The 12,375-nt window shown below is 40.3% G+C and overlaps 1 protein-coding gene and 1 long non-coding RNA gene across 6 annotated transcripts in view; one reads left to right on the top strand and one right to left on the bottom strand.

The window, feature by feature from the left end:
- LOC149314876 (uncharacterized) overlaps positions 1 to 3,406 on the bottom strand; it is a 29,321-nt gene extending 25,915 nt beyond the window's left edge. For both annotated transcript variants that reach the window (XR_016280982.1, XR_016280983.1), the window contains exon 1: positions 3,368 to 3,406. This is a non-coding gene — a long non-coding RNA (uncharacterized LOC149314876). The remainder of the gene's footprint in view (positions 1 to 3,367) is intronic.
- The window catches only part of LOC149314875 (RNA-binding protein Nova-1), a 177,106-nt gene continuing 167,422 nt past the window's right edge, over positions 2,692 to 12,375 (top strand). The window contains exons 1-2 of one of the 4 annotated variants that reach the window (XM_089522043.1): positions 2,692 to 3,811; positions 6,029 to 6,172. In XM_089522043.1, the coding sequence (XP_089378169.1) occupies positions 3,676 to 3,811; positions 6,029 to 6,172 (280 nt within the window). In that variant the 5' untranslated portion in view covers positions 2,692 to 3,675. Of the gene's footprint in view, positions 3,812 to 4,377; positions 4,503 to 4,681; positions 4,909 to 6,028; positions 6,173 to 12,375 lie in introns of those variants that run through there. The other 3 variants (XM_089522042.1, XM_089522044.1, XM_089522045.1) reach the window with 3 other exon arrangements.

Below are 12,375 nucleotides of genomic sequence, written 5' to 3'. Positions count from 1 at the left end.
ACTTGCAGGGTTCAAAGCCATGGAACTTTTTTTTGAATAGGAGGAACTATGACAATTATCTGCATCTCCCGCCTGGCTTCCTTGTTCTTTCTAAGTTCAGCTGCAACTCCCACATTAACTGAAAGGAAAATGGATTTTCCAAGCCATGATGCATTGCTATGAGTTTTCTTAAAATTGCAGGTGACTTTACAAAAGTCATGTCCTTGTTACAAACAAAAACTGCTAAAAATTGCATTAAGCAGGATGCAGACACCTGCATTTAAGGATCAATTAGAATCACAGAATCACAGAGTTGGAAGAGACCTCTAGGGCCATCAAGTCCAACTCCTGCCATGCAGGAACTCACAACCAAAGCACCCCCAACTGATGGCCATCCAGCCTCTGCTTAAAGACCTTCAAAAGAGGAGACTGTTCCACTGTTGAACAGCTCTTACTGTCAGGAAGTTCTTCCAAATGTTGAGGTGGAATATAATAATAATAATAATAATAATAATAATAAAGTTTATTTCTATCCCACTTTTCCAATTTTATCAAAGCGGCATACAAAATTCATATAAAATACATAATAATCAGTACAATCAATAAAACAATATATAAAAACAGCTAATACTCAGCCAGCTGAGTGGGGGAATCCAGAAACATGTCACAGTCGATACCAAGATAGAGGGGAAAATAACCAAAGTCACATCTCATGGGGGGAAAGCTTGGGAAAAGAAGAAGGTTTTGAGATTCTTCTTAAAAAGGTCTAAAGACGTGGTGGAGCGGAGCTCATCAGGGAGATTGTTCCATATTCTTGGGGCTGAGATGGAAAAGGCCCGTTGCAAGGTCCTCATATATCGCACAGTTGGGACCTCCAGCAAATTTTTCCCTGCTGACCTGAGTGTGCGGGGCGGATTATATGGGGAGAGGCGGTCCTCTATGTACCCTGGGCCCAAGCCATTTAGGGCTTTGTAGGTGATTACCAACACCTTGTATTGAGCCCAGAAGCAAATAGGCAGCCAATGAAGGTCTTTTAAGATAGGTGATATACGGTCTGACCTGGAACCACCAGCGACCAATCTCGCTGCCATATTTTGCACTAACTGAAGCTTCCGGGTTTGGTACAAGGATTGCTCCATGTAGAGCGCATTACATAAATCCAATTGAGAGGTTACCAGAGCATGTACTACAATTTCAAGGTCCCCCCGGTCCAGGTAGGGTCGCAGCTGGCGTATCAGCCGAAGCTGATAACAAGCGCCTCTGACCGTCGCATCCACCTGAGATGTCAGTTGGAGCGACGAGTCCAGAAGCATTCCCAAGCTGCGACTCTCTTGTCCTACAGTTTGAATCCACTGTTCTGGGTCCTAATCTCTGGAGGTGAAGAAAACAATCTTGCTCCATCCTTAATATGACAAACCTTGAAATATTTCAACAGAGGCTATCAGATCACCTCTTAACTTTCTCTTATCCAGGCTAAACACACCCAGCTCCCTAACTCACACTTACAGGGCTTGGTTTCGAGACTTTTCACAATTTGTGGGTTTTTCAGGCTATGTGGCCGTGTTCTGGAAGAGTTGATTCCTGACGTTTCGTCAGCATCTTCAGAGAAGATGGAAGATGCCAGCCACAGATGCTGGTGAAACGACAGGAATAAACTCTTCCAGAACATGGCCACATAGCCTGAAAAACCCACAAAAAACGATGGATGCTGGGTGAAAGCCTTTGACTTCACATTTCCACAGTTTGGTTGCCCTCCTCTGGACATGGGGCTGTTGCTACAGAGACTAGGCCCACACTTTAAAAATGTACCATTGGGAAGAGGCACCTTCTCACAGGTGCGACCAACCCCTTCCCTAAGGCACAAAGTCACCAGCTGTCTTCCTTTTCCAGGACATGCCCAACATTTCAACCTTCCCTCCAGGAGGAATTCCAAAAATGTCCTCCATTTTGAGAATGACTAAGAAGCATGGATTTAATTAATGGTTTTAGCTTTTATTTTGATCAGGTTCAACATTTTTTTTAATGTCCTCCATTTTGAACATGGCCAAGAAACATGGATTTATATGAGTGTTTTTAACTTCTTTTGTGGGGTGTGTACATGTTTATAGTGCCCTCCATTTTTTCCCCTGAATGGTCTCCATTTTATGATGCCTTTATGGTTGAGGTGTGCCTCCTCTCTCCCATGGCCCCAGAGACAAGAGAGGTGCTGGGCTGCCTTCAGCCAACTGGTTTTCCTAAAGATTGGACCCCTAGTTCGGGCAATTAGAAGGTGCACCAAGCCATACAGGCATGTCCCCCCAACTCTATTTAGAACTTGTTTACATTGACATTTTTTGGGGTGAAAAAGACCCCATTGGGAGGGAGGGGGCGTCCCCTTAAAGAAAAAAGAAACAGAGCGTCCTCTCGCCTCAAGAGCAAATGCTAGACTGACTTCCCTGAGGTAGAAAAGACTTTTTCTTTTTCCTCAGAGAGCCAATCCTCACCCTGATTGGCTGAACCCTGCCAATCCCGCCCGCCGATTGGCTGACACTCCCGTCATTCTCTCCAAGGCCTGCCTATATATATGCATATTAGTACCCTCCTCCTCCTCTTCTCCCCCTCCCCCTCCCTCTCACTGTTTGGGTTCTGAGGGTGTCAGTGGGTGAGAGGAGGAGGCAGGGAAAAGGGACGCGCTTACAAACGGCTCTCTCCCTTTACAACCGCCGCCGCCGCCGCCGCCACGAGCCGCCGGAGGAGTCCGTTGGGGGGCGCGCGCCCGACAGGCCGACTGCGCGTGCGCGTGAATGTGCGCGCGCTAGAGAGAGAGAGAGAGAGTGTAAAGGAGGGAGGGGGAGAAGGAGGGAGGGAGCGAGTGGCAACTCCTGACAGAGAGCCTTTCTCTCTCTCTCTTCTTTCTTTTCTCTCTCTCTCTAGTAAAGGCAGGGAAGAGCATGAGAAAGCAGCAGCACCCCTAGCAGCTTCTTCTTCCCTCAACGCTTGACTAGAGGCAGGAAAGGAGAGGAGGAGGACAAGGAAGGAAGGAAGGCAAAAGAAAGACAAGGAGGGAGAGTGGGGGAAAAGAAGAGTCAGAAAGAGAGTGAAGGGGGAGCCACCACACTGAGGCACATCCCCAAATCTGTTCCTCAGAGATCTCCACACCTCGCCTCCCTCCCTCTCTCCTCCTCCTCTGCCTCACTCCCTCCTTCCCTCACTCCTCCTTCCCTCCCTTCCTCACTCACTCCTTCTTCCTCCCTCCTTCCCCTCCTCCTCTTCCTCCCACCTTTCTTCCTCCCCTCATCCTCTTATCACCCCCTTTTCTCCCACCCCTTCTTCCCCTTATTATTATTATTATTATTATTAACCCCCTATTATTATTATTATATTATTATTATTGTTATTTTATTTTTACCTCTCTGCAGCTGCTCCACTCTCCTCTTCCTTCTCCTCCTCCTCCGATAAACAAGCCTTCCTCCTCCTCCTCCTCCTCCTCCTCGCCTATCCCATCCCCCCATAAAAAGCATCCTTTTTCCTGAGAGGCTCCTAAGGCTTCCCTCCAAAGAAGCCGCCGCGGAGGGGAGAGGCGAAAGGGAGCGGGACGACGAGGTCTCCCCTTTCCTTTCCTCTCCTCCTCCTCCTCCTCCTCTTCACCCCGAAGGGAGAAGCAGCCACTTCTCCTCCCCAGCAGCAGCAGCATTAGCAGCAGCAGCAGCAGCAAACATGATGGCGGCAGCTCCCATCCAGCAGAACGGGACCCACACCGGGGTGCCCATAGACCTCGACCCGCCGGACTCTCGGAAGAGACCCCTGGAAGCGCCCCCTGAAGCAGGCAGCACCAAAAGGACCAACACCGGCGGTGGGTACATACTTCCAACCCTCTTCCTCTTCCTTCCCCTTCCTTCCTTCCTCTTCTTCCTCCCAAATTCCCCACCCACCACCTTCCCCCCCTTTACCTGCCTCCCTTTTGCCTCCCTTTCACCTCGCCCTGACTCCTTCCCACAAACACACACACACAATAACAGCAACACACACACAGCTCCTCCAACCACACACGTTTCCTTATCCCTCTCTCTCTCCCAACCTCTTTCTCAATAATAATAATAATATAATGTTATTATCATTCATCAAAATGGCGCCGCTTTCCAAGCATATTTCTATCTAGTATTCTTGCAGTATTTACACACACACACACACACACACTCACATATATATGTATATTGGATGTTTTTCACCCTCCTCGACCAGGCTGTGGGTGGAAAGAAGAGAGGAGTGGTTGTGGTGTGTACATGTGTGCATTTGTGTGGTGTTGTGCATGTGCGTGGATGCCTTAAAGCCCTCTCTCCTCCACGATCCCCTTCTTGCTTTGCACGCCTTTTGTGTGTGTGTTGTGTGTTTTAACCCTTAAACAATTGGAGAGGAACTCAAGAAAAGGGGTTTAAATGGCGGCTGCTGGGAAGGAGCACTTTCCTTCTCTGCTGCTTTTGCTGCTATGATGATGGTGAATATGGTCTCCTTTCCTTGTGAGAATCCTCTTCCTCTTCCTCCAGGTAGATGCCTTTTTCCTTTCCTTTCCAAACACAAGGGGGGGGGGACAAAAAAGGGGACGATGGTGCCTGTTTTTCCTCCCTACTATACACCCACTTTCCTTGGGGGGGAAACAAAAACCCTGCACACAGAAAAGCCTTGCACAGATTCCTGTGTGCTTCCTGGGGTTGGGTCACACAGGGGTGGGATGGATGTGTGTGTGTGTTAGAGAGAGAGTGTGTGAGTGTGTCAGAGAGAGAGAGAGAGAGAGAGAGAGGTTTGCAGAGAGAGGGCGGGAGTTGCCTGTCTTTGGCGCGGCGACTTGTTAGTTAACATCCTGCTCTTCCTGGATGAGATGAGTTATAACGGGACCAGCATCTCCTCCATCCATTTGCACTGGAGCCTTCATAACAATGCACCGAGGCAGAGGTGAATTTTATTCATCATCCTCATCCTCATCCTCATCCAGCATTAGCAAGCCAGCACAGAGCTGCTAGATAGGGGATGCATTTAACTATTTGTATAGACTGTGTGTGTGTGTGTGTCTGTGGATGGGGAGGGGCTCACCTGTTCTAGCTGGGACATTTGGCTCTCTCTCTCAGAGGAAAGTCAGCTTGCTCTCAACCGGATCCTTTTACATACAAACTTCCCTTAACATGCCTTTCTAGCTTAAACTAGTAGGTAAAGGACATTTGGCGAATGTTTAAAGTGGTGTGTCTTTTGTTACCCGGCTCCATGGCGGTTTCTTCAGCTCCCCTAGAATTTGATGCCTTTCAACCTGTGACAGGAGCACACAGGTTCAACTGCAAATAAATATTACTTGTTTCGTCCATTGTGTTTTACCCTGCTCCCCTGTTATGAGGCTTCCCCCCCTTTTCTGGTTTGGAGCATCTCGACACACTGACTTGTCACCTTTTTTAAGCGTAAACGTGGCTAGCTTTCTTTTAACAGGGAAGAATTCTTCTTCTTCTTAACATCCTTTAATTAATGAGCTTAAGGGATCATTCCTACCTAAGAAGTGCTAAAGAAATACATCAGGATTACTGAGGCAAATGATCAGATCCACATTGTGCTGTGCTTTCATGCTGATAACTAAGACCCTTTGCATAAAAATTACAAATGTTTGATTATTTTAGCAGGGGGAGTTCTGTATTTTTAATGAAAACCGTAATTGCGGACGAGGAGCAAGCAGCTTTTAGTTCTAGCATTTTTAGGGAAAGTTATTCCTGGGCAAATGTTTTGTCTTCTGTTTGAAAGAGTCCTATCATTGTTTCCTGTTAAATAGTAGTAAAACTATTTCACATTAAGAACTGCTTCTTGAATTGGGTCATTGTGTCCTGCAGCACCATAAAATAAGAACAGTTCCTTTGATTCTTCATTTCTTCAGAGCAGATCATGTTGGAGATGAAACAGACATGGAAGGTAGTGCAACTGGTTACATAGTGGGTGGAATACCTGTTCATTGATACTACAAGCCAGCATTGTAGATCTGAGTAAGAATGAGACTTTGGGTAGCGAATTAACCTTCCATGTATCATTTTTTTTTCAGAGGACGGCCAATATTTTCTAAAGGTCCTCATACCTAGTTATGCGGCTGGATCTATAATTGGGAAGGGAGGACAAACAATTGTTCAGTTGCAGAAAGAAACTGGGGCTACCATCAAGCTTTCTAAATCCAAAGACTTTTACCCAGGTAGGCGCAAGATGCAGAAGCTTATTTGTCATATCCCTGGGGTAATGCATGCACATTCTGTATAATTAAAAACAGTTTACCTGTATAATTAAATAGTATTACCCTTCCACTAAAATCATTGTCATCCTTAAGTAGTAAAACGTGTTCTTAAATGTAATTCTGAACAAACAGACTGGTCTTAGATGTGATGATTTTCTTTTGAAAATGGATTGTGGAAAAAGTCAGAAGATAATGAATATGTCTTCTGGATGTATTTTTACTGTAGGAAATGTTTGAAACATTCAGTTCAAGGATGCTTCTTGAAGAATAGGCCATTTACCTTAAATCCATTATGTACCTTTCTTCTGCTTCATTGCTTTGTTCACTAGTCTTAGTGTGAAGTATAAAGAGCAAGTTCAGCTCTTCAGATGTTTCCTTTGTTTTGTTTCTCACAGTTGTGATAGGTAACAAAAGACTCTTGTGAAAGAATATGCAGGACGTAGTTTGGAAAAAAGAGAATGTGTGATCTTGAGTCTATTTTTTTAACAATACATTGAGTTCTGTTGCACACATGTTGAAAAAACAGTGTAATTCATATGTGGTTTTCTGATCTCTACTATACCAATGATTTCTTAATTTGTGTCCTGATTGCCTGCTCTAATGAATATCCCTTTAGATAACCAGTGATAGTAGAGACATTAGTGTTCTGTAAGTGTGTTGATTTTGTAATTTCCGTAGTGGTGGCTTTCTACTGAGATGGCCTGTTTTTTCTTTTGCTTTTCCTTGTAATGCAAAGGAACTGCTTGCATTCAGTGATCATATTCAGAGATGATTAAATCTTGAAAAAGTGGTTAAGGCTGTTATAAGTGTAACTTGAGAGAGCTATTTTCCTTCCTGTTTTTTGGGGGGGAGGGCAGTTTTCTATTCCAAAGTGGATAGATGTTTTTGAATTCAAAGGTTGGCATCCTCTTGTGATAGAGCTAATACAGAGGCAGACAGTGCAGGTGTTCAGAATATTAACAGGTAGCATTCTGTTTGAGATGCAGGATGTGAAATTGTATATTTACACTACTAGTGCAATTGGTTCATTTTATAATGCCTTTTTTCTTGTGATAGTTTTTGAGGTATTGGTTATATAGCTTACATATTTTTAAAAGGTATATATAATATACAAGTGTGTGTAGATAGCGTAATTAATATGTATTGAGACAGAAAAGGCTGTGATTGTAAAAAATAATGACAGTTAAGGATTATTACTCTGTTAATAAACTGAATATAGTGAGAATAGTTTACTATAAAAGAGATGAATGGTATTAACCGTAAGAGTATCCAGTAAGAAGGTGGAATTGGTGTTCATGATTTTTAATGCAAATTTTAATTATAGAATTAGCTGACTGCAGAGCAATGCTAATTTTGTTTGTAACATTAACAGGAATCTTCTCCATTGTTTGTTTAAATCATTATTAAATGTTTTTATTTTAAAAATGGGCAAATGTATACATTTTAGACATTTTCCTTGAAAATTAAAACAAAATAGACAAGGCATGATGACAAGCTTGCAACACTGTGTTCCTGTGTGACGTAAACAGGTTCCCTCTGAAAGAAGTGCCAGAAGGAGAGGGTGCGTGTACAGTCTGACTGTAACAGGTGTAGGCTAATCCCTTGTTTAGGCACCGCAAGACCTATTTAATATTTGAAGCCAAACTACCAATTTTAGTGAATAAATGATTCGGACATTAGCTCCATTACTACCTGCCAAGGCATATTACTACCTGCCAAAGCATAAACAGGTATTCAATCTTTCGTAATGCTAATTAGCGTTTCTTAGATTTCACCATGCATCTGACAAATCTTTTGATCTCTTTGCATTCTGCAAGCTGCTGGCATTTAGGTTTCTTCCAACCCATATTATTCCTTAAATCTGAAGATGAACTATGCGAAACCTAAGTCTAGTTTTTCAGTAGAATGGACATTAACACTGTTTGGGTGTAAAATGCCAATTAATGTGTTAAAAAGTACACATAGAAGAGTGTATCACTTTCATATGGATAATTATTCTGTACTTGGCTAATAGTTGCTTAAGTAGTACAGGGACAGTTGCTGCAATGAAAGTTTCCTTTGTTATATCAAAAGAGACTGCATTATGTGGTGAACTATGTAATCCAAGTGAACTCTATTATTATCTTGCATAGAGTAAATATAGGTATTCCAATATGACCAGAAGAAAGACCATTTATTTTAATTAGTAATGTGAATAATATTACTGAAGTGTTCTGAGAAAAAATTGATTAATATAATCATATTATTAGCAAATGTTTTTAAAAGTAGTTTGGTTATCAGTACACTTCAGCCACTGTTTAAATAAAATTGGACAAATGTTAAAATAAACATAATTATTTAGGTATATGCACTTAAAAATTATAAGAACTGTGAGTTTATATACTGTTGCCACATAGCTTGCATGTAAAATTGGTCAATGAAAGAAATTGCTTTCAGAATCTTGAATCTTCACTGATCTTGAAACAAAGCTACTGCAAATGGGCTGATGAATTCTTGTTTGCTGTCTTGTTAATTTGTAGCTTCATTTTCATTCTGTGCTTGTGCAGTCTAATATTTCTTTTGAAAATGACTTTATATATATGTATTTTTAGCTATAGATTGCAATGGATTGACTGTTTATGTAAATGAGTATAAAACATGTGCGCGCAAATCCCACTGACCTATATGGTCATTTCTATGGCAATAAATTTCTGAAATTCATAATATGAAAATAATAACATATGTAACAAAATATAATAAAATTATAGAAGCCCTTAATGAACAATAGCTTAAAGCATTTTTTAAAAAAGAAATGTTCATTAATAGCTTTTATGCTAGTAATTTTTAATTGTATCTTTGTTTAAATTTAAAAAAAAAACATTAAAGGCATAAAACATTAAAGGCATAAATGTGATTGAAGTCATGATGCCAGTGTGAATAACCTGGGAGTCCTAAATGCTTGGAGATATGTTCAAGTGAAGACACCATTTCATGTTAAAGGCAGTGACCTCTCCACCCTATTATATTGTTAGTGCCAGTGTTGCATATATGTTCCAAAAATATTTTGTTTTCTTTCTTCCAGGATGTCATATAAATTATAGAAACCTTATTGTACGTACTTTATACCTGGATAACAGGTAGAGCAGCATAGTTTTACTGAATATTTATTTGGGCAAATTATGGTCCTTTGGAGCAATCTGCAAGATTCAGTGCCTCTTAAAAGGCTTAGTCTTGGAATACCAGACGATTGAATGCATACTTCTCAGTTGTACAACAATTGTTGATTTTGTTACTTTATGTTCTCCTGAAAAAGAATAAACATTGCTTCTAGTAATTGTTTTAATCTTCAGGATGAAGATATAAATTAATGTGAATTCTCCATGATATGGAGGTTTTTTTTGCTTTAGCAAATGTTACATACAGGCTGCAGTGTTTCCATTAAATATGTGTTGTGGCTGTTGGGAATGTGTTGGCTTATGTGGTTTTTGTCCCTTGTTGCTTTGGTGATTGATTTTTCAATTGTTGAAGAAAGCTTAAAAAGAACATGTCCTGCTTGGTCTAAATTGAAATGAGCATGCTCTTTAAAAATCTCCCTTATGTATAAACTTGTCATGTACTTAGAGCTAAATCCAATTGTTGGTTTCAACAAGAGTAAACACATTGAATGATCGGAGTTTGTTAAGGCTGCATTTATGTAAGTTCCTTTCATTAAATGGGTCTACTCTATTTCTCATTAAGAATTGGGTTTAGCTGAAAAGTGCTAATTGCCAAACAAGTTTATGAATGCCAGTTAAGGAAGACTTACTCCCCACAAAGTATATATAGAATTATAGAATGAGTAAAAAAGGAATATGATCACCTAATCCACCCCTCTGTGTAGTGTACATGCTATTTTTCCTTCCTCCTAATCAGTCCAGTTGAGGAAATATTTTTCTTTGTCAAAGTACAGTAATCACCCATATTCAGAGCTTGAGCAATTCCCATGCTACTCCAAAGATGCTGAACTGTTCACATTTACACACAACCAAACATGTGGAAGGAATTTCCACTGGAACGGTTTAGATGATATTACTAATGAGCATAGGCGGGAAATGTCTACAAGTTGTCTCTTGATTTTGCAACTTTTACTCATGAATATTCATAATTGTTAGATTTTGAAGAGCCATCAATTCAAGTTTTTTTGGGGTGTAAAAACATTGTGAAAGAAGGAGCTTGTGTCATAGTTGGGAATTTTCACATTAACTGCCTTAATTTAGATGCTTTATGAATATAGGGTTGTTTACTGGGTTGTTGATTTGTACCTGGTGCATTTTTAATGGGGAGGAACTCTGAATTGAAGAATAATCTTCATAAATAAAAATTGAAATGTTCTTTGTTAAGACGATGATGTTCCTGACACAAAATTACACAAGTGTGAATTCTGTTTAAATAAATAGTGTTCTAGATAACCTTTTAGTAACATAAGCACAATATGGGAGATCTTAAAAGACTTTCTCTTTTTTATTAAGTGATGACTAATTTCCAGAATTAAAATCATTAATTTTTTTTAAAAGCATACCTTAAAGCACTATCCCACATTTGTTTTCTTTGAGGGAATTCCTGGTAAATTTATTCTGACATACATGTGCAAAGGATTCCATCCTCTACGTTTAGCATGGTTGAAATGTGAAAAAGAAAGGTGTCGTTGGACTGTTGTGTGAGTCACTACCTATTTTTTTATAGACATTCATATGAAGGTTGGGATGAAAATTAGGGCTTTTTCTTCATTGCCATGCCATTTCCATGTTTGGGCATAGCTTTAGTTTAAAGTCATGGAATGTGTAACAATTTGATCACGGCCTAAATACCCTAAAGGCACCAGATCTCGTCTGATCTTGGAAGGTAAGTAGGGTTGGCCCTGGTTACTACTTAGATGGGAGACCACCAATGAATAGCAGTTGCTGTATACTATGTTTCATAGGAGGAGCGGGCAAAAACACCTCTGAGTATTCCTTGCCTAACGTAACCCTATGAAACACATTAGTTGCTATAGGCCAGCAGGCAACTTGAAGGCACATACGCACACAGAGAGATTTGTCTGATAAAAGATTTCTAGGATTCATTGTAATTTGCATTAGGTGTAGTTGGAGTTGCAGTCCTTTTCAGAAAGAGGTTAGTTTGTATTTAACATTTTTCAGGAGTCCAGTGGGAATGAATGACTTGGTAGACATGAAGGTTGTCAGTTGTCCAGTGCTGGAATGCTGCAGGTAATTGGGCTAGACTGGTGGGAATTGTGGCAGTGTGCTTCTCACGTTGCACTGCAGCTGCTGTTGATCTTAATTAATCTGACCCTCAGAGGCTGCAGTGTCATAGCATAAATGGCAGTACATGCTAGAAATCTGAAGAGCTATTCTCATGCTCCAGCTGAAGGTTTTAAAAACAGGTTGAAAATAGCTGTTCTTTTGTACTTAGTATTGTGGTGTAAAGACAAGTGAATGGAAGGATGAGGAAATACTTACCAAATCTTGACATACAAATTTGTAGTTAATATATGATGGGATTCCGCTCTTGGAATTAAGCATTTATATATTGTGAGATTGCATTGAAAGGTTATATTGAAAACTGTAGGATCACCTTTGAAATATACGTCCAAAATCATCAGTACTGAATGTGAAATATATATTGTGCATGAAGTAATGTTATGCTATTTAAATAATTTGTTAAGAGACGCAGGTATACATAATATGTTAATTCTATTTCTCTACATTATAATGTGTCCGGGGAGTGATGTATCATGCTATAGGTCTGTACACTTTTTAAAAAATTAGTCTGTTTTGTATGCTTGCTTTTTTATATACCTTGAATTTAATTTGGTGTTGGCTTTGAGTTAATGGATTTGAGATGTTAAGTACAGTATGTTTTAAATGCTGGGTACCTGTCAGTGTTGAGCATATAAACACCAGCATTTGTTTAATAGATAGCTTTATGCATATAGCTTAATATTTCCATTTGAGATAAGTAGTACGGTAGTTAAATTTGCTTTTTTGGAGGCTGTATTTTGCTTTATTTGGTTCCTTCTGACCATGCATATTTAAATAATTCCAGGTTTAAGAGATTTGAAAAGTTTTACCTACAGGGAAGTAATGCTCACCTTCATTTTTCTGTTGATTTCCTGGGTTTCAGTTAGGTCCATATGCATGAAATTA

The sequence above is a fragment of the Sceloporus occidentalis genome, unplaced genomic scaffold (assembly GCF_023333645.1).
Source record: "Sceloporus occidentalis isolate IW3139 unplaced genomic scaffold, rSceOcc1.0.p SCAF_4, whole genome shotgun sequence".
Taxonomy (NCBI): Eukaryota; Metazoa; Chordata; class Lepidosauria; order Squamata; family Phrynosomatidae; genus Sceloporus; species Sceloporus occidentalis.
The sequence above is the reverse complement of the archived record's forward strand: the minus strand, read 5'-3'. Positions and strand labels throughout refer to the sequence as shown.